Raw genomic sequence first — 20,989 nt, 5'->3', positions numbered from 1 at the left:
GATGCGTGACAAAGGAAAAAAAAAAAAAAGAAAAAAGAAAGAAAAAACACGTTTTCCTACCCACCCCCGACACTCTCAGGCGGGGAAGGGGCTCCCCCTGGCAGCAGCCTGGCGGAGACTCGCACTCCGCCCCCTCTACCCTCAACCACGTCGCTTTTCCTTTGGTGTCCCCTCAGATAAGGAATCACCCTCTACATCGATCGGGACCCCACGAAGCCACCGGTAAAAACGGCGCGACGGCAACCCCGCCGCCCGCCGCCCGCCCCCCTCCCCGCCACCCCGGGCTCCAGGCCCGGCCTGGCACCTCCCGCCCGTTGCCAAGGAGCCGCCGTTGCCATGGGCGGGCGCAGGGCGCATGCGCAGAGCGGCGGAAGTGCCCGGATGCAGCGGGAGGAGGTGCTGCCGCCATATTTGCCCGGAGAGCAGCGAGCTGGTAGCTGCGGAGCCCCCCAGACCCATCGCCTTCCATCCGCCCCGCGCAGTCCCCGACGCCGCCCCGCCTGCAGGACATGGACGATCGGGAGGACCTCGTCTATCAGGCCAAGTTGGCCGAGCAGGCTGAGCGCTACGATGGTGAGCGCCGGCTGGCGAGGCCGTGCAAGGCCAAGGGGAGCGGGAGGGAGGGAGCGGCCACAAAATGGCGGCTGGGCGGGGGAGGGGGGCAGGGGCGGAGGAGGGGGGGACACGGACAAAATGGCGACTGGGAGCGCCCCGAGGGGCCCGTGGGGCTGGGGGGCACGAAGGAACGGGCCGCCTGGGCCGGGGCGGGGCCGCTGCGGGGGGCGGTGGCGGCTGAAACCGGGAGTAAAATGGCGGCCGCGAAGGGCGAGTCCCGGGCGGGGGGGGGAAGGAGCCGTCCCCGGCCTGGGAAGGGGGTCGCCGACAAAGAGACCCCGCGGCCCCTTGTCGTGTCGGGCCTGAGGCGGTGCCGCTCGGTGCCGCTGCCCGCGGAGCCCGGCGGCCGAGCTCGGTTCGCCGCAGACAACGCCCAGCGCGCTGCGCTCCGCAAGGTGGGTGCCCGCCGCGCCCAGCCCCCCGGAGGCGACGCCGGGGAGCGGCCCGCTCGCCCCGGCCGCCACGGGGAAGGGGCTGGCGCCTTCCTTCCTCCTCCTTCGCCCGTGCTGGGGACACCGCTGCCCCTGGCGAGTGCAAAGAGAGAGGGAGCTCTCACCCTGGAGCCGCCGAGGCCATCCTTCCCTGCCTGAAGGGAGTGCACATGCTTTCTTTATGCGGTGGAACTTGCTAGAGACCTTCTGTCCCGGCATTTTCTTCTCCTTTTTTTTTTTCTTTTTTTGCCTGTAAAGTTCCAGCACTATGCCCGATGGCTTCCAAGGTGTTGGGGGAGAGGGCTGAACTGGCAACCTTGGATGATGTCTCTTGTCCAAAATATGCCTGCCCTGCAACTGTTTCTCTCACGTCTAGTAGAAAAGACCTTTAATTTTCTTGATGTTAATTTCCAAGGACTGTTACTTTTGACTTGAGACCTAATGTTTATGCATATGAACTGAAATAAATACCTTTGTACGTACAAACTGTGAACATATTTATGCTTCATTTAGAGGTAGGAAGACACCTCAAATACTTCCCTTGTTTGTCATTTTCATGGCAAAAGGACCTCAGTTGGCAAGAACGAGGTTGCTGCATGGAGTAGTTCTGATAGCACTATTTTCAGGCATCAGAGAAATGCACATTTTTGGAGAGGAAAATAAAGTGCAACAACAACAATTTAAAAAAAAAAAAAAAAGGCCCAAATGAAACTTTCTTTTGTGACTGTTCACAAGGGAAATGGGGAAGAAATAACGATTCTAGTAAATGAGAGCAGTTTAAATCATCCTATCACAATAACTGAAAGGGATTGTGGAAAAAAAAAGCCTCAAAATGAGATCTTAGGGTGAGACTGACTTGATTGTGGGGCGGAGGTGGGATAAAGGTGGTGGGGGAGGGGAGGGTGCGCATCCATTCCAGTATTGCAGAGTAGGCTTGCAACTTCTAATAGTAACAAATTATTATATATTTGTTAGTCTGTTATTACTACCCTACACTGTGGGGTGGGATAATCCATATCAGCAAAACAAAGCAACCAGAAAAACAGACCCTTTCAGCAGCACTCCTAGAGTTATTTCTTTGTTTGTAGGGTCTTTTAAGAGGGGAAACTCTCCACCCAGTGTAGATGAATCGGTGAAACCAGAAGCATTGGCTTTGGTTTGAGTGGAAACCAAAAGTGGGATGCTTAACTAGCATCCTAAAGGATTCATTATCTTCGGAAACTTTTGAGGCAAAACTACCTTTCTGTGTTCTTCTGAATCAGTGGTAGATTATTCCTGTTAGTCAAGAAAGAATCAAACTGTACACCAGAGTAGAGATCAGACTTCCTGTTAGCTAGGAAGAATAAGTTGGTAGGGATTGAGTTGGGGCAGCATTTCCCTGTTGGTTTTCTCTTACACCACTGTCTTGAGTGTTGGCTATACAGTCTGGCTAGATCAAGATGTAGACGGTCTCTTCATGATACTTCTAGAGGAAGAAGCTGTATACCTTCTAGTTGGCACATTTAAAATGCCTTTTTTTCTTCCCGTAGATTTTTGTGAAGTTTGTTGGAATTAAAAATTGTTTGTTGGATTAAAAAAAAATAAGAGGCACAAGTTCTAAGTACATCTTTGTGTCTCTTGGCCCTGGCCTGGAAGACAATATATTGTAACTATGGTTTAGCACCTAGATTTGTATTCCTGTTCAGTCAAATTAAAAATACTGATTTAGTTCCTTTTTGTGTGTGTGTGTATACACACACACACAGAGCTGAAATGCTATAGATCTGCAAAGGTCATAGTTGATACTGCTAAATACTCGTGCAAGCAAAGTTGGAGAAAGTATGTTGAAGTATAACTTAATCTTAATTTATTCTTTATCATGGTGACCTGTAAGACAGGCAATTCTAAGGTCACACTTAGTAATTGCAGTATATTAAATCCTGTGATGGTAAGTATTGTCTGCAAATACATAGGAATAAAATCTGTCATGTAACTCGGATGTACTCATGGAATGACAATTTTTTGTTAGTCATATAAGGTGTATAGTCATATAGTGTGCTTCTAGGTCTAGAAATTACAGCTCAATCACTGAGCTACACTGATTCTACATCAGAAATGACAACGTAAGCTGTATTCAGTTTGCAGAAGACCTGTCTCTTTCAGCAAATGCATTAGGTAATCTTGAGGCTTTTTTCTATATTAGTGGTTAGTAGTGATACCTTTCAGTTCAAGGTCTTACTGTTCTGGTTGTATGGAGTATAAACTACTGTTTTTGTCTCTGAATTGGGTATGAGTGAAAGTGCTAAAAGAAAGAAAAATCCCCAAGAAAATGGCATGAGCAAGACAGTGTTTGAGAAATTGAGTTATGGATGCTCATATTTTGGAAAATGAAAATCCTGATCATGATGAGCTGTTTGAGAAAGGATCTATCTCCATAACTAGTTTCTTGAATCTGGAATACCAGATTAAACAAAGGAGATGAACCTATGACCTTACATGGTTTGATGCCCTGCAGAGAGTCCGGTGTGTTATTTGAGTACTTGCATTTGAAACTCATTTAAAAGTCAACTTTGATCAAACAGAGAAATATATGATGAAACTTGGTCCGTAGCTTTGCCTTCATCTTCTTTCAAGCTGATTTTTTGTTACAAATACTAGAGATTTTTTTTTTTTTTTTTTAACTTAAGACTTCTTTGGAGCTGGAAGTGATGGTAGAGATGACCTAGAAATCTTGGTCTTGTTGCAGGAAATACTTGAGATGCTCTGTAGGACTGATTGTGCAAAAATATCACTGTCGCATAGATAATTTGGCCTTAATCTGTCCATTTTTCTGATCATATGAAAGTACAAGTATGCTTTATAGGACTGTATGTTGCAGAGGCATATTATCAAATGTTGGGAAGTGTCTTGTAAAGGGAACAGCAGCATGTCCTGCTGCTTCTCCACACAATGATCATCTGAGCCACCAAACAGAATGGGATATTGTTAAGTCTTTTTGGCTTACCTGTTTGGTTGTCTTCACCTCTAGAGATAGCTCATTCTTCTATGTTTTATTATTATTATTATTATTATTATTATTATTTATTTAAACTTAACAACACGGGGAGATCACTTATGGGGGGATTATCCCCATAATAAGGGGGATATTATTATGGGGTTTTATCAATATTTAGTACCTTGGTAGTTACAAGTTTCAAATATCTGTAATAGTTTTCTTAGGGTGCTGAACGTGTATGAAGACCTGAGGGGGGGGTAAGCTGTGTAATGTGCATGAATAAACATTAAGTTCATTTTAGCTGTAAAAAAGGAAAGGCGCAGTGCTGCAAGGTGGAATGACCTACTCTGATAGCTCTTTGCTGTTGAGAGAGGATGGCTCCTCTTCCCTTGCTGTTTTGTATACTTGAATTCTAGTCCAACCCGTAGAATGAGTCCATTTCTCTAAAATGTAAGGACATCTTCAACAGTGGCATGAGGGAGTTGATGTGGACAGGAAGGAAAGGCACCAAGCACTTGTGTTTGCTTCCCTTCCTCCCTTCTGCCCTCCAAATCTAGGAGAACAGAAGAACCTAATATGGGCCGTGTAATAGCAATGCATTCGGAACAAAAACTTGTAATGGATAGAAAGAATAAATCTTTCTCTTGTCTTGGATTCCATGCTGATCATTGTAGTGAATGGGATGGCGGCTGCTGACCAGATGGAGAGCTGTAGATTTGGGGAGAACATAATCTATGGATAGTAAATCATTATGTCCATACTTGCCACTTCATAAAGAAGTATGAAGATGCAGATTCTATAAACTTTTTTGAGGTTCTCTAGTTCTTTCAGTCCTTGTCTTTACTGATCTTAGCAGTTTACTGTTACACTGAATTGCTGTTTGTTTTTTTTTCTCTAAATCACTTTTGAACGGTAGTGTATTTCCCAGCATTGCTGTCTAGTTTTCCCTTGGTGATCTCCCTGCATTCTGAAAGCTGAGCCTATATTCATACCCTATTTCCTCCTGTCTAGTTTTCCATTGGTGATCTCCCTCCATTCTGAAAGCTGAGCCTATATTCATACCCTATTTCCTGCATTTCAGCCAAGTATTTATCCATGTGAGGAATATGCTCCTTGCACGGATGGAATGTGCACAATCCATGCTTTTGCTTTCCCATCCTATGGCAGTTCCTTAACCTTTGATGAGGTACCTTGTCAAATGCCTTTGGGAAATTCAAGTAGACTATATCAGTCATGTCTTCCTTGTTCATATGCCTGACTTGTCAAACCAGTGCAATATATCTCTGAGATGCTATTGTTCTTTACAGAAATCCATATTCCATCTTTAGTGGAGTAATAGAATGCAGGGAAAAAATGCACGGACCTTTGCATCTTAAGACAATTGGTTTTGTCAAATGCCCTCGCTCCTGACCATAAGAATATAAAACTACAGTACCTGTTCAGGCCAAACATCCGTTTAGCATGTTATGTCTTAAAACAGCCAACAGCAAATTTCTAGAGAAGAGCATAAATCTAGGGCAAGCTTGTGTTTCTCTAGAACATTCTCCAGTTCTTCTTCCATAACTTAAAATTTGGGGATTTCCTGCTCTAGTGGCATGATCTGACAGCTCCATAATATAGTGACAGCCATTATCAACTGAAAGACTGGAATGTAACCACTTAAATTACAGTCTGTCTTTCTGAGTCTGCATAACACTGCTTTTCCATAATACAGTATAAGTGTCTATGAATTGTGTATGCAATGAGTTGTCATTACTGCAGTAATCCTCCTCCTTGAAAGATAAACTGGCTTTTGTTGTGAATGGTCTTTAAAACTTTTTGTTGTCTTTACGGAGCTTTCCACAGAGGTAAATCTACACTCAGAACATGAAATAATTGCTCTATTTGCTGACATATATGGCTTTATTTTTGTATATAACTAATTATTATTATTTATTGCGGAAAAGAGAGTTCTGTAATCTTACTGCATTGCCTGATTTCTTAATACTATTCATCAGGCTTAAAGTTTCAGGGCAAGGTTGTGTCTTTGCTATAGAGTACCAGGCTATATACATAATATCATCCAGCCCTGTTGGAATAGATTCTTTTGTTTTGTATGTTAGTAGAATTGAGCTCCTCGCCAACCTAGAAACCTCTCTTATGGATAGGCTGTTAAATCTTTTATCTTTAGGGAAGCTGGTTGTTCAAGGTTGGAGAGTGGGTGGGGGAACATTCTATCATCTCATCATAGTAACAAGATGAACATTTCTTTTTCAAAAAACACCTTTTTGTATTTTGATGGCTTCTCCTTGGCATAAAGTGTATTTGACTTACTGTCAATTCATGGGGTAAGAGACTGGAGGTTACAGGGCCTGTTTTTTTTTCTGGTAATAGTTCCTAGCATTTGAGACTAGTTACTTTAGGTGATTCTGGAATATCTTAACTGTTGAGTTTTGCAGAAGATGTAAGAGAGGCAGCAAGCCTAGTACATACCTGTCTGAGACTGTAGCTAATCCCACTTGGTAAATCACAGAAGAACGTGAATTCTGTTTTGAAGAAAACCTAGATCTCTTGTAATATTTTGCTGTATGTCTGTCCAGCATTACAGTAGGGCAGTAGGGCTGAAGGTTGTTAGTGTAAGCAAGTAAGACAGGATGTTCTTCACTTCTCTCCAAAACTGACTATTGAGAGGGAAAAAAAAAATCTGAGGAAACTGAGCAGCAACTTCAGAAAAAGCCTGATGGGGCAAAGCTAATGTGGTCTTGGTTAGACTTGCCATGTAACTAAAACCATGCCTGCTTATTTACAGCATAGTGTCATACTGGATCAGACAAAAGGTCTTGATGTAGTAGGTGAACAGGATGGTGTGACTGCACCCCTTCCTTCTCCTGCACTTTCACTTACCTTTATCTCCCTACAGGGTAAGTTCTTGATCCACTCCAGCTAAACACTGGAGAGAGGACTGTGTATTCCCCAGTACAGATGAATTTCTTAAACTGAATTGTGGTACAGTTTCAATTGCTCTCATCTGATGGCTGTTAAACATTAAGCTTAAAGACAAGATGTCTTTCTTGTTGGAGCTTGGACTCCAGCAAGCAGGACTTCCCAGAACTGAGCACTGGGAAGCGGTGTATGGATTATGGATGTAGCTCTACTGTTTAAGAAACTTCAGAATCTGGGATGACTGAACTTGCACTTAAAAAAGGTTACTGGAAATAAATTATTTAATTAGATTATATAATAATATAGGATTGTCCTTTAGGAAATAACTCATAGCAGTCATCATTTAAATTGCATATTATACCTCTCCACCTTTGTGATAGGGAATCAAGCCGTTAAGAAACTTTGACTTACACATGTGGAGACCTGCTGGAGGCTGGTAAAATTTTTCCTTTTGGGAAGAAGATTGAGCCTACAGTTGCCATCGCTGAGACAGCTAATGCCTGCTATAGTTTAAGCTCTGGCACCTGAGGATAAAATAGGCTGTTAAGCTTCATTTGTTTTGTATTGCCTGTGCTGCCATGATACAGTGGAACATATTCCCAGGGAGTTGAAATGGTGGGGGTGGGAGGACAAGTGGACAAGTTAAACTTTACTCATTTGCCATTTGTTTCCTTTGTTCTCCCATTAAATGGTCACATTAGGGGAGACTTGACTTGATGGCTTTACCACAGTATCGACCGAAAGGAAATACAAAAGGCTTCTCCTGATGAGTAGATAAGGGTAGTTGAGACTTAGGAAGTAAAGGCTGTTAATTGAAGGAGACTATGGGATCCTCATCCTCTGCAGAAGTTGGAAGGCAAATGATGAAGGAAAGAAAATACTGCAGGGCCGGACTTCCTGTATGTTTCATACTAGTTTCTTATATAGGATATATGTAATCATTTTGGCTTTTGTTTTTCTGATACGTAACAGGCAATTGTAATGTGTCAGATAATGAAGGAATTATAACCTTCTTTAAGTAGTTAAGGCCTTTGCTTCCACTTGAGTTTTGGAATGCTATATTAAATAATTTATCACTCCCTCACAACCACTTCCTTCCTCTCCCCAGTTTAGAAGTCTCTACAAATGGTTTAAATGACAAATATGCATTAACATGTATTTTATCCTTTTTTTTCTTTTTTTTTTTTTCTCTTTTTTTCCTCTCCAGTGCAAATAACTGCTTGGCAGGGCTAACTGTGATGACTCTGGTTGCCCTAAGGATGACTTTTTCTGTTCCTGAAAAAGTTATGATAGTCATGTTAGCTGAGAACTCAGTCTTGTATTTTGTAGTTCTTCAGTTTGTTCTTAGCATATTAAATTGCCTGTTGCTTTCTTTGCTGTTTGCCACCTTTTCTGGAGTGTCTTGAACACACATTCCTGTAGGATAGTACTGTTAACTGTTATCCTCTCTGAAAACTGAGCACTTATGGCTCAACCTTTTCTTCCCTGTCTTTAACAAACTGTCTTTAAAGAGTTTTCGAGAAATGCTTTCATTTCCTTTCATAGAATGTCAGATACATCTTTTGTGTTTATGCTCAGTGGCTTCTTTCAAACATTAAGCAAGGATAATTGTATGAAGAGGGAACCTATTTTGAGAAATTAAAAATAATGTGCAGTTTCTATTGAATAGCTCAAAAATGCTTTGGCTCTGAGAATAATTGACTGTTTTCCTTCCTAGAAATGGTTGAATCAATGAAGAAAGTAGCTGGAATGGATGTGGAGTTGACAGTGGAAGAGAGAAACCTGCTTTCTGTTGCATATAAAAACGTGATTGGAGCCAGAAGAGCTTCTTGGAGAATAATCAGCAGCATCGAACAGAAAGAAGAAAACAAAGGTGGAGAAGATAAATTAAAAATGATTCGGGAGTATCGGCAAATGGTAAGGCTTAGTTGATGTTATGGCATAATGCCATATGGTTTTAAAAAGAGCTAGATCCTTGTTTTGTTATCACAGACTGCCATCGTATTATAGTTTGCCTGCAGCATAATATTTTTTAAAGAATGATAATCTTGAAGAGATTTCTTCCCTATCTGGAGAAAGTATTTGGTGATAAAGGGAGAATGGATGTCCTTCTGTAAGTGCTCAAATGAGTAGCTCCCGAAAGAAGAAAGGGAAGGCTTCTTTCTGTGCCTGCATATCTGCTCAGCATAAGAACATTCTTTCCAGCTTGCCCAAGTGTCATGCTGCATGCTCAGGAAGCCTTTTTCCTCTAATATCGGTAATACTGAGCAGCTTTGGCGACATAATATGTCTGAGAAAGTGTTTTGCTCTTGAACTGTTGTCTCTTTCTGGTGAAGATTGCTTTAGAGCATACCAAGTGAGACATTTGGCACTGTTGCTGGACGCATGACTACTGTGAACTGGAATCATGAACTACTATGGAGTTCAAGTAACATGCTTAACATTTTGAAATACTAAAAAAAAGTATCTTCTCTTGGCATAAAGATCACCACTATATTCAGATCATCTTATTTGCATCTTTTCCCACTGTGATAGTTGGATTTTTTGTATGTTGATCCTGTTTGTTACTCTGTCTCACAAATGAAAACTTAGCAGGAGTTACTGCAAGCCGAATACTCTGCAGCTGAATTGAATTGACAGACCTGTCAATTGCTCGGGCAGCAATACCTATGTTGAAATAAACATTGGGATAATACCCTTTGTCTGACAGCATTTAGTTCTTAAAACACATTTTTGTCTCTAGGCTGGTCACTTAAACTGATAGTACTCAGGCATCAAATTTGAGGTTCCATGTTCCTGAGGCGAAAGTTAAGATGTCATGATATCCCAACTGTGAAACTTGTGTGTGTCAGTCTCCAGGGTCTTGCTATTTTCTCTGGCTTCAGAAATGAGGGGGAAAATGGTTCAAACAACTTTGTGGTGAGCCTGATCAGTTTCTGTAATTCACCTAAGACAAGGAGTTTGGAGAAATCTTTGGCCTTTTATCAGTAAGGGTGAGTGAAATCCTCACCTCTTAGAAAAATGAGTCACTATCATTCCCTCCCTCACTCTCCTTTAGTTTGGAGGAGGCATAGTGCTCTTTAAGTTCTGCTGCACTCTTTCTTAGTGAGACTTATTCTGTCATTTGGGGATAAGTGCGTCCATATGGTTCAGATCGTCACTTTCAGAGGAAAAGCAAAGTCTTTTATACCACCTGGCACTGATTCGTAAACCACCCACGGCAATGATACTGGCTTGGAAATCTCAGTTCTTGTTATCAGGAGTGCCATTGTGGGTGTTTTTAATTTTTGTTAATCTGAGTGTGTTTTGTTACTCCATGGGTTTTATTAGTTAAGAACTTCTAGTTATGCTGATATGCTTATGAGATAAAGCTCTTCCAGGTGCATACCATCTAACTTGTTTGCAAATACTGTTCCTTGGTGGGTGTCTAAGCTTTTTAACAAAGCATGTAAGTACTGCGTATCTGTTGTTCCTTGATTTTGTCTTTCACTGCATGCTTCCAGTATTACTTGCTTGAAACCTTTTTTTATCTTTTTGCCTAATATTTTGTGTGCAGTCATTATCTTCTGACAAAGGTACATTAGTATCAGAGATTTATATTACTTTGAGAGAATGTAAAAATGAGGCTTTGTTCCCTTTTTGAGCAAAGAGGAAAATATAGCACAGAACAAATTGGTGTGAAAGATCTATGTATACTATTTCAAGGGCTATGTATATGTTGCATGGAGCACTGTGTTCTGCCAGCAGTATCTTCAGCTGCCAGATTTTCAAAGGAAGCACCCATCAGAGGTGCTTTAGGGTGAATGTTGGCTTTAGGGTAGAAGAATGCTATGGAGGACAGTAATGTATTTCCATACATGAGGAAGACTACATAACTCTAGGCTGAGTTTTTCCAGAGGCGAACACTTACCTGCTATAGCTGAAAACCATCTCCTGGCACCAGCTGCTGGAAGACTTAGAGTGGATGCTAGCTCACAGTAAGGAGAGACTTGTAAGGACAGGTTTGGAGAGTTCATGACTTGAAGAACTTACGCAGAGGTTTGGATGAAGCTTGTCACTTGCTGTAAATGTTAAAGCAAGATGTGCAAGTAGAGCTGTGTTCTTGTCATGCTGAGTGCTTCTGTTTCCACATGGAAGTTTTGCTTACTTTCCATGTCAACAGATACCCATTGGCATGGCATGGTGTTTCTCAGAGTCAAGATCAGTACTGTTTGGACAGCCTTCCTTGGGCTGAGGGAAAATGCTTCTCTGTCTGGGGCATACAGAACAAGCTTGAAGTGCTGGAGATGTGGGAGAGGAATCTTTGGAAAAGATGCTTGTCACTTGCCACCTTTCCATTCTCCCCCTCCCCCAAACTAGCATGGGCTTGCACACTTACAAATTGTTACTTGACTTGAAATGGAAGGTGTAGCTTTTTTGAAAGTAAATACTTGAGATTTTGGTCCACATCAGTGTTTATATTATGATTTTGACTGTGACTTTTATTCCAAATATTTGAACTACTAGCCAGTCTGTCTTGGGGCAGGCTTTGAGGAATGACTCTTTTGTCAGTTTAGGGCCAGGCTAGCTCTCGGTATAGGGACATATGTAGAGCAACACTGAGCAGTGATGGAAGAAGCCAACCTGTATCATTACCCAGGTCGTTACTTAAAATAAATGTAGCCAGAAAAACAAAAACCTTTGGGGAAAATGCTACTTGCTTTGTGAACAGGCTGCTTTTCTGAATCTGGTGGCATTTTGGATGCATAGAAGTGAAACCTCTGGCTTTCCAGCTCTCATCTGACTATACCTGTTTGAATGAGAACATGCAATGAGGATTTCTTTGCTTGTCCTTGAGAGGATGAGGTAGTGAATGTCCCAGCACATAGTGCAATTTCACTTTCTTCAAGTAGGATCAAAGGCGTCTTTAATTGCACAGGACTCTCATCATCTTATTGGCCTGTGTTTGTGGCATAGGCTGTGAACATTTCTAGTGCTTTGATTTTTATAACCTGAGTGGTATATTCTGGGATAGCTGCAGGGCGCTCCCTTCTCTCATCTATATGTGTCAGGTTGACTTAAGTTTATGTTTGCTTTAATAGGAGATGGTGTACAGGCTTTAACAACTCCATTTCTCCTAGTTCTGTGTTGCACCTCAGTTGTGATACGCAGCTGTTTTGGGGGCTGTGTGTAAACAGGTTAAATAGGTATGCATATTAACTTTCTCCCTTGCCTCTTCATAAGCTTCCTTATTTAAGTCACCAGATGGTATTACAAAACTTCTGTAACAGCAGAGCTAAGAAGGCAGCCTGGAATCTGCTTAAGGCTGACTGCCACTAAAATAAAGGGAGGCAAGCTGATGCCTCTGACTGGCAGGCTGGATGCCTGTGACTGTGGGAGTCACAATGTGGCCTTCGGTGTGACCTGACTCTCCTTGCCAGTTATATCCTGTGCAGAGTGGAAATTGTGCCATGTGCAGAGTGGAAATTGTGATAGGCCCTAAAACTACTTGTACTGCTCTCAGGAACTGCAGATCAGGCTCTTGTGCAGATACTTAGTGAATCACTGTCTACAGTAGATCCTTTCTGTATGAGAGGTCTTAATGTGTGAGTAGTGTTTTTTTATCAACTCAGTTTGTATTAACTGTTATTAAAATAGACTAGATCAGGGTATATAAATTGTCTTGGGCAGTGGATGATCTCTGATAACTTGCTGGTGTGGCTGATGCTTTAAGCAAAGCTGAAAAAGGACTGTCTGAGATGAAATGGAAGTTTGTATGTTTGTCAACAAAAGAAGATTAGAAACTGATTTAATTCTTTGCAGTTTGCTGAAGATCTCTCTGCAAGAAGTCATTGAAAAAGAGGATCAAGAGGAAAGAAGTTTGCAGGAACTGGCTGCTGGCAAAGGTTTCATAGCTTTTGTAGCCCAAGATTATATGAAGTAGACTTTTTTCCAATGGCCGTATATCAGTACTTAAGCACTTGTTCTATAATTTGTGTAGAATCTAAACCTTCCTTTGAGTTTTAGGGCATTCTGATGTTGTTTATGTATGAATTTTGCTGTAGATGAGCTTTCTGTAGGAACTGCTACAAATTGCTAACATGCTCTTCACAAATAGGTATGTGTGTACCTGCTAATTTAATATCAAGTTTTGAATCTGTAACTTCAAATTGCTAGCTTTTGAGGCTAGTTATTTTGTTTACAAACCATAGTAGTTTTGGGGTTATATAGTGATAAAGAATATTACATAGCAAGAAGAATGTGTAGGGAAAAACAAACTTCGAGGGGAGGAAAGAGGAGTAATAGACTGAACCTGGCTAATCTTGTGATTTCTTGTAGTTGACACTGCTTTTTTTTTTTTTTTCTTGAAAAACTTCTGTTTTACAGTACCTAAAGGTAGCTTGAGCCAGAATAGGTTTCAGCTGTAATTGTGAAAAATCTCTGCCAAATTATGAGAGCAGCAAGCAACTGCTGTTTGCATTTAACCGGTCTCTTTGAGTGATTTGAGGTACTCAGTAGAGAGAATTCTTCTACAAACTGCAAGTCTGATTTTGTTGATGCTTATCAGAAGGCAGTTTTTAATTTCTAGATATATGTAATTCCTTTCCTTTGAGGCCTGAAACTTTTCTTTGCACCTAACCTTACAGCCTTCTTTTATCTTTCTAAAGGAAAAATAAATAAATGAAGGTAACGTGACAAAGTCTTCAACTTTGGTGATTAAAATCCAGTAGTTATTTTTAAAGAAGGTTTATATTTTGGTTTTCTTTGGCCACTGACTGCATTCATTATGTTGACAGTTTCTTCCTTTTTTTTTTCCCAACTGCTTTTTTGTCTTTTTATATCTGACCCTTTTACTTGTGTGGTATACCTTTGTGCTGTTCTGAAAGAGGCTCCCTTGGGAGCTTCTCTTAGAGCTGTGTTCCCTAAGTAATAATTAGAAACTTCTGAAGATGCTATTTAATGGTGAAATGGAATGAAGTCTAGCTGACTTGAAATAACTAAGTAATTGCCTTGAAAATGTCCCTTTCACTGTTGTCACTTTTAGGGTTACTTTCTAGGGTCAAAAATTTGAAGTGGAAGTTCTGCAAGTTTTGCATTAGCTGCAAGCCTTGCAGGAACTGCGTCCTGAGACGGACCTAATCTAACTTAGTAGTAATGTATCTTCCAGGGAATTTATTGTTTTAGCTGAACTTGCATTTCTTCATACATAAATCCTTGACTTTTTTAATGTGTGGCAGCTAATTACCCAATACTGCTTTGCTTAATAATAATATCTGTGGAGCAGCTGAATGTGTTCTATATTTTTTTTCTTTTTTAGTCCTTGTATTGTTATGATTTCTCCTGTTGCATATTGATTTTTTTGTTATAAAACAAAATTTTAATCTTCCATACTATTCCCTCTTTTTTTTTTTTCCTTTTGTTTGTTTTTAGGTTGAGACTGAGCTGAAATTAATTTGTTGTGACATTCTGGATGTACTGGACAAACACCTCATTCCAGCCGCGAACACTGGCGAGTCCAAGGTTTTCTATTACAAAATGTAAGTGTTACCTCGTGAGATGAGGACATCCTGTTTGTATCTGGACTAAGTAACAGAAAGTAGCAATGTGTGTATATATGTCTATATTTCTGTGTGTGTATATATATGTCTATAGGATTCACTCAGTCATAGTATTTCCTTTTTTGAATACAACTGGTGGGCTTAGCATCCTGTTTGACAGCGTGGGCTTGGATAGAAGGGATAGAGACACCAGTTTGTTGTAAAGCCAGCAGAAGCTCTTGCACAGGTCTTAAATGTGATGAGCTATTTCTTTAATGCAACTAATAAAGTAGAGATCACTTCCTTGCTTAAGTCTTTTCTGGTGTGAACTGTACACCTTCTGTGAAGCGAAAGAAAATTGGGTAGATGGCTGTCTTGTTAGCTTCCAAATTGCATTTTCAAATCAAACTGCACTTTCTTGGAGTGTATCGCTGTAGTTATTAGCTTGTGATACTTTTGCACTTTCTGAAGCATATTTAAAATTGCAATTATCAAAGCCTATTCCCCTTTGATTAGATTCTCTCCATTTAGAGTAAAAATTTGCTTAGATGAGATTTGTTGTCCAGAGAAATAGGTGGGTAATAGGGAACCTAGTACCCTGAAATCCAGCGGAGTAAAATAGCTGAAACCAAAGTGTTTTTTATCATATCTGATTTTTTTAAAAGTTCACTTAAATACTGAGATATTATTTTCTTGATAGTAATTCAGATGTAAGACTCTTTATGGGAATGTATAAACATTGATTTCAGGGCTAAGGAAATTGTATAATGGTGGTGTGGGAAATAAGGACTGCTAACGGCTGCTTGTTCTGTTCCTGTTTTCAGGAAGGGGGACTACCATAGGTATCTGGCTGAATTTGCCACAGGAAATGACAGGAAGGAGGCTGCAGAGAATAGCTTGGTGGCTTACAAAGCTGCTAGTGATATTGCAATGACAGAACTCCCGCCAACACATCCTATCCGCTTAGGACTTGCTCTCAACTTCTCTGTATTCTACTACGAAATTCTTAATTCTCCTGATCGTGCCTGCAGGTAAGTGATGAATCATAAGACAGAAATCTTGTGTGACCAAATAAGTCAAAAGTAATTGTTACTGGGGTTCTTGTTTTCCTTTAACAAAAGTGCTGTGCTGCTTTTTGTCTGCTGTTAGTTGATGTCTTCATGCCGTATGAGGTTGACTCATAAGAAAGCTTTTGAACTTTTGACTCTGGATGCATTTGTTGATCTGAAAATAGATAAAGTATGAGAAGCAAAATAGCAGTAATCTTGTATTGATCAACTGATGGCAGCTAGGCAGCTTAGCTTGCTCCCTGACTGCATGTGCCCATGTTCTGCCAAAAGAGTGAGGTAGTTTAACTTAGGTCTTCAGCTGTTGGCAGAGGTGCAGGGGTCACATTACTAGGCATTTCTGTGGCTGTGAGCATATGTAAATCACAGTGGCTTATCTCTAAGGAAAAAGATTGCTTATGAACATAAAAATACAGATTGAAGCAATTACATTTTATTACTGCTGTCAGTGCAGGTGACAGGTATATCTTTTCAAACTCTTAACAGACCTTGATGAGCTGTATCACAAGATACAGGAATTTTCAATAGACAAAATTCTGAATATCCTGTTTATGGTAAGCACCTACAGTGGCCAGTTTTGAATATTTGAGAAGTTTAGAGAAACATCTAGCAACCTCTTGGGGGGTGTGGGGAAGGTGCTTAAAATGTCACATAGCCAAACCAGAAGACAGATATTCTGTAATACAGGTTTAATTTGTGTCCTTCAGGATTCTGTTCAGCAATATGCTTCTACATGTCTCATATTCTGTACTTGCAGGTTGGCAAAAGCAGCTTTCGATGATGCTATTGCAGAACTGGATACACTGAGTGAAGAAAGCTATAAGGACTCTACACTTATCATGCAGTTGTTACGTGATAATCTGACACTATGGACTTCAGACATGCAGGGTGATGGTAAGTAAACCTGCCCTAAACCTGCTGTACCCTCCTCATGGTCAACTGCTTTCCCTCCAACAAAGCAAAAAAGGAAAGCATGGAAATGTGTAGACTGCCTTTGTGTTCTACTGCTTCTGTCTCTTTTTCCTGATATTTGACCTCACAGAATTTTTGTCCTTTCTTATCATTAGATAAGTTGATAGCAGTGACACAGTTTCTTTTGAGAGGCTTCTCGCCACTTCCCCCTTTCTAGAACAAATATTTGGTTTCATCAGTGACTACTTTAAATGTAGTAGAAACTCTTCGTTTAATTCAGTTTTTCTTCAGAGGCTTGTGATACTTGCCTTACAGTTGTCATTACAATCCAGTGTGAACCTCCAGTGCAGGAGAAAGTGCTTGCAAATGTCACTCAATATTTCTGTGGGCATTTCAGTGGCAGATGACTTTCTGCTGTCATGCTAATTACCTTAAAGCACTTTACATAACTCTGTAACTGTCCATTCTCTTGGGAGGCATTGAATGTGAAGAGAAAAAAGGAAAAGGATCTTGTGAACTACTTAATTACTGGTTGTGGACATCTAATTAGCTATTTGGGACATTAAAAGCATCTTTGGCATTTGTGTAGTCCATTTTATGCTCCCAGTGAATGTCTCGAAGTGGACTGTTGCCTTAGCAATGCTGAATGTGTCTTCTGACACTATCTATGGGTGAGACACATCTGTTTGCTAGCATCTGATAGTTACTTAAAAGGCTATTTTTGACCTTCTAGGTGGGGTGGTTTTTTTCTCTTTCAGGGATGTCAATGAATTTAAATGTCCTCCGTCGGTTTTTTTAGCATAAATGCTGATTTACCGGTTACTGATATCAGTGAATTAAACATTCTTTAGAAAGATTAGAGACAAGCAGGAAGATATGACTGACTTTATTCTTAACTTAGAGAAAATTCTTCAATCCTGTTTAGAATATATTTATGTACATACGTATTCCCCAAGGTTTGAAACAAGATTTAAATTGATTTCTACATAAATAATTTCTGAAGAAAGGAGGGATTATTTCTAAAGAAACGAATGTTTTCGATTTTTTTGTCATGTAAGGTGTTTGAAGCATAACCATGTACTTATGTGACATTGTTCTGGAGTACTTTATTGGTGTAGTCTCCCATTTGAAAGCAATTGCAGAGTCCATTTCCTTTTTTCATACTGCCTCTGTTACCACGTGGCTAGTGAGGTTCTTTGTAATATTTTGTCTACTTCCTAGCTCTTGAAGTAGATAACCAATATTGAGCAATTTACACTTATCCCTGTGTCTTTGGCCTTTGACACTCCTATGAAGAAGCTCCAAGCATGATGGGCCTTGGCTCTTAATCTACCCTACATCCCAGTACAGAGATTCTTGAAAGAGACTGTATACTGCTTTTGTGGGTATATTTTGCAAATTGCAACAAGTCCATATAATTACCCTTACACATACAGCCTATGTATTTGGCTCAGTGCAGGCACTGTTCTAAATACTGCAGCCTTTAGATGCATTCCTTGTTGCATTTGGGGGAAATTATTCCTCTAATTTCTGCAATTTAAGCCAAGAAGCCTTTACAGAGGCTCTGTAGTTACCTTTTGTTTAACCTAGCTCCCTCCAAATTTGTTGTTTCGTCACGGGTTCCATAACAGAGTAGACAGGCACTTTGTCCTTGCTGAAATTCAGGTCATTCTATGTGTTTCGGACACTTGCCATGAAGATAACAACAGCTGTAAACTTAAAAACCATCAAAAAACCTACAACCAATTTAAAATCATGCTGCTGTGTCTGTCCACAGAGAAATTGATGTTTATGCTTAATATTTACACAAAAGTAATTATTCCTTCCTTTTACTCATAGCTTGCTAATATGTTGACTTAATTTAATTAAAACTTTTGCTTTCAGAACGCTGTGGTTACTTCTAAAATTAGGTAAAGCTTCTGATGTCCTATGACAGTTAATGTTAGCAATGGCATTGAGAAACATGGTCACAATTATTAGTTTCTGAAGAGGAAAAAGATTTGAAAATGACTCATTCTTTTGTGTAAAGCTTCTGTGTTTGCCTTGTGCAGGTTATAGGCAGTGACTTTCCTATATGAACTGTTACTGAGCTGCTGTTTCTCCATCTCATTTATTGTATCTTCTAACCATATCATAGACGAGCTGTTGAGTTAATTTTCACGCTTGTAATGTCGTCTTCATGATTCCTGTTTTCCCCTTCTTTCCTGCTATATAGATTCCTAAAGGAAAGTCCAACTGTTCATTTCCTAAAAACTCTACTTTGTAAGTCTTTGTCATGGCTCAATGAACTTTTCAACATCAATTTTCTGATCACTAATCATGCTTGCCTCTTTCACTCTCTTGCTGTTCATAAATTGCTTGTATCTTTGACTCCATTCCAGGGCTAAGCAATATTCAACCAGTTGGTGACCTGTTACTCCTATCCAGGTCCAAATAAGCATAACTGATATCCAAAAGAACTTAAACATTTGATAATTGCGCTGCACACCTGGATGGATATTAAGAATATTTGGGCATGAAAAGCATTTTCACTATGGCCTGTTATAGGAGTATTTGCATAAGTGCATTGGCTAGAGCATGCTCAGATCTTTTTAATCATCTTCCTGGGTCAAGGCCTCTGCTTTCTTCTCTTAAATAATTTGTTACGTAATTCTGACCATTAATTTTGTTGTTGTTGAATGTCTTATCTTACATTCCTAGGCTACCTCTTCAAATATACCTTGCATTGCAGCTGATGATAATGCTGAATCTGGACATGCTCTCAGCAGGCATTCTGATTATATGCTGAAAGTCATTAGTCTCATTTGACTGGATTTTATTGCAAACTAATTGGAGTGGATAGTTTATTTATTGTCCTTAAGGCAATACCACCTCACAGAGCTAAGGATAGCTGTAAAAACATTCTTCAGTTTCTTCTGTCAATTAACTCAGTCTTGCATGTGTTATGGTACTAGCTGAAGTACGTTAAACTTCTCCTGTTGCAGTAGAAATTTGGCTAGAGGTAACTGAAGTAAAACAGTGTTTATGATGAGTCTCTTCATTAAAACCCTTTCCTTGCATGTTGCAGCCTACTGAAATAGCTCCAAACTGATTGACCTTCTTTAAAGAAGTGAATTTCCACGAAGTATTGTCCTTAGCAGCCTCAAACCTAGGATTTCTTGTCATGTCCAACTTGTGAAGTACAGAACCTTATTCATACTTGTTTGTGTAAACTAAATCCATACCATCAGTGTCATCTTCCAAAACTGACTGTAGGATTCTACTCTCATTGAGACTAAGCGGATTTAGGCAGAAAAAAAACTCACTTCTGAAAATCCATTTTGGTTTTGGTGCTCTTGTTAGTGCACAGATGCTCTTAGCTCTCTGGGTAGAAATTAGGGTTTTTCTTTTGAGAGGTATGTTCTGATTTAAGGATGTTGATATACAGCCATTCTGGTAACTTTATCTTGGCTGTACGTGTTTGATCTGATCATGTGCCGAGGTCCAGTTTTCAGCAGTGCTGGTTTCTTGTTTGTCCTTACGCCAGGGTCTGTGTTCTAATAGCCTGTGCTATAACTGTCTTTATGAAACATGACGGGTTGATTACAAGGCTCAGTTTCCATGGAGAGGCTTCAGTTCAGGACTGGCTGCGTCATGAGTGCGTGTGTGCTGTTCATGCAGGGGTGCAAGCGAGCGTGTGTGCAACTGCATGAAACTATTAATCTGCAGATGCGTCTTAAGCCGTTCTGTCAATGTCATTTTAAAAATTTTCCTCTTTTAAAAACTCTCGTAGGTGAAGAACAGAATAAAGAAGCGCTGCAGGATGTGGAAGATGAAAACCAGTGAGACACAAAGGCCAACAAGAGAACCCATCTCTGACCACCCTTCCCCTTCCCCACAAAATCCCTCAGTGTCACTCTGAGAACCACCAAATCTGACTTTTACATTGGGTCTCAGAATTTAGGTTCCTGCCCTGTTGGGTTTCTTTATTTTTATTTTTTTTTTACACAGTTTAAAAGTTCTTAAAGGCAAGAGTGAATTTCTGTGGATTTTACTGGTGCCAGCTTTTAGGTTAAGACACTAACAGGACTTTGTAAAGGCTCTTTCAGCATTACTGTATTGTCCTCCGCCCGACGTGGGGAGGTCACCCTTAGCAGTGAATGTTACATCTGAAGGCCGGTAGACGTGTAGGGGAGATCTGTAATCGCATGGTAGCGCGCATGTGGTGGCATTTTTCTTTTTTATAACTGTTTAAACTGAATTTTATACCAATGTTTAAACTTAATTGGGTGTTTAGCTTGAAGTTACAGGTTGCATTGGGACACATTGTAGTGGTTTTACTGTAAAGTTTCCAAACTGCTGAAATGTTGCTGAAAAACATGGTGCTGGTAACAGTTCAACAATCCGTGGCTGCTCATTCTTGCCTACTCTTTACTTTTCCTCCAAGCAGGTTAGCATTGAAGGTGGCATTGATAAGCCTGCATGCGTGTTCAATATTTTTTCTTTTTCCCTCCCCTTTCCCCATCTCCCTTCGCTCGCTCAACCTCTTTTGTTCAGTATGTGTAACTTGAA

General features: G+C 40.4%; 1 protein-coding gene across 2 annotated transcripts; it reads left to right on the top strand.

The window, feature by feature from the left end:
- The first annotated feature begins 366 nt into the window (after positions 1 to 366).
- Positions 367 to 20,985, top strand: YWHAE (tyrosine 3-monooxygenase/tryptophan 5-monooxygenase activation protein epsilon). Of its 2 annotated transcripts, none has more exons than XM_026047833.1 (6): positions 367 to 573; positions 8,660 to 8,859; positions 14,353 to 14,459; positions 15,284 to 15,490; positions 16,284 to 16,420; positions 20,211 to 20,985. In XM_026047833.1, the coding sequence occupies exons 1-6, from the start codon at positions 510 to 512 to the stop codon at positions 20,261 to 20,263; spliced, it is 768 nt and encodes a 255-aa protein (XP_025903618.1). In that variant the 5' UTR covers positions 367 to 509; the 3' UTR covers positions 20,264 to 20,985. The 2 variants fall into 2 exon arrangements, with proteins under 2 accessions (XP_025903618.1, XP_025903619.1); XM_026047834.1 differs by lacking the exon at positions 20,211 to 20,985 and adding an exon at positions 18,654 to 18,699.
- Positions 20,986 to 20,989: the final 4 nt, after the last annotated feature.

Source organism: Nothoprocta perdicaria, unplaced genomic scaffold, assembly GCF_003342845.1.
Source record: "Nothoprocta perdicaria isolate Ctin4 unplaced genomic scaffold, notPer1 scaffold_50, whole genome shotgun sequence".
Lineage (NCBI taxonomy): Eukaryota > Metazoa > Chordata > Aves > Tinamiformes > Tinamidae > Nothoprocta > Nothoprocta perdicaria.
This window is presented reverse-complemented; position numbering and strand designations above follow the sequence as displayed.

Excerpts from the sequence above, each read along its gene's own strand:
- YWHAE (XM_026047833.1), top strand. The coding sequence starts at position 510 with ATGGACGATCGGGAGGACCTCGTCTATCAGGCCAAGTTGGCCGAGCAG. Across the intron at positions 8,860-14,352 it reads TTCGGGAGTATCGGCAAATG|GTTGAGACTGAGCTGAAATT; the intron begins GTAAGGCTTAGT and ends GTTTGTTTTTAG. Across the intron at positions 15,491-16,283 it reads TCTCCTGATCGTGCCTGCAG|GTTGGCAAAAGCAGCTTTCG; the intron begins GTAAGTGATGAA and ends CTGTACTTGCAG.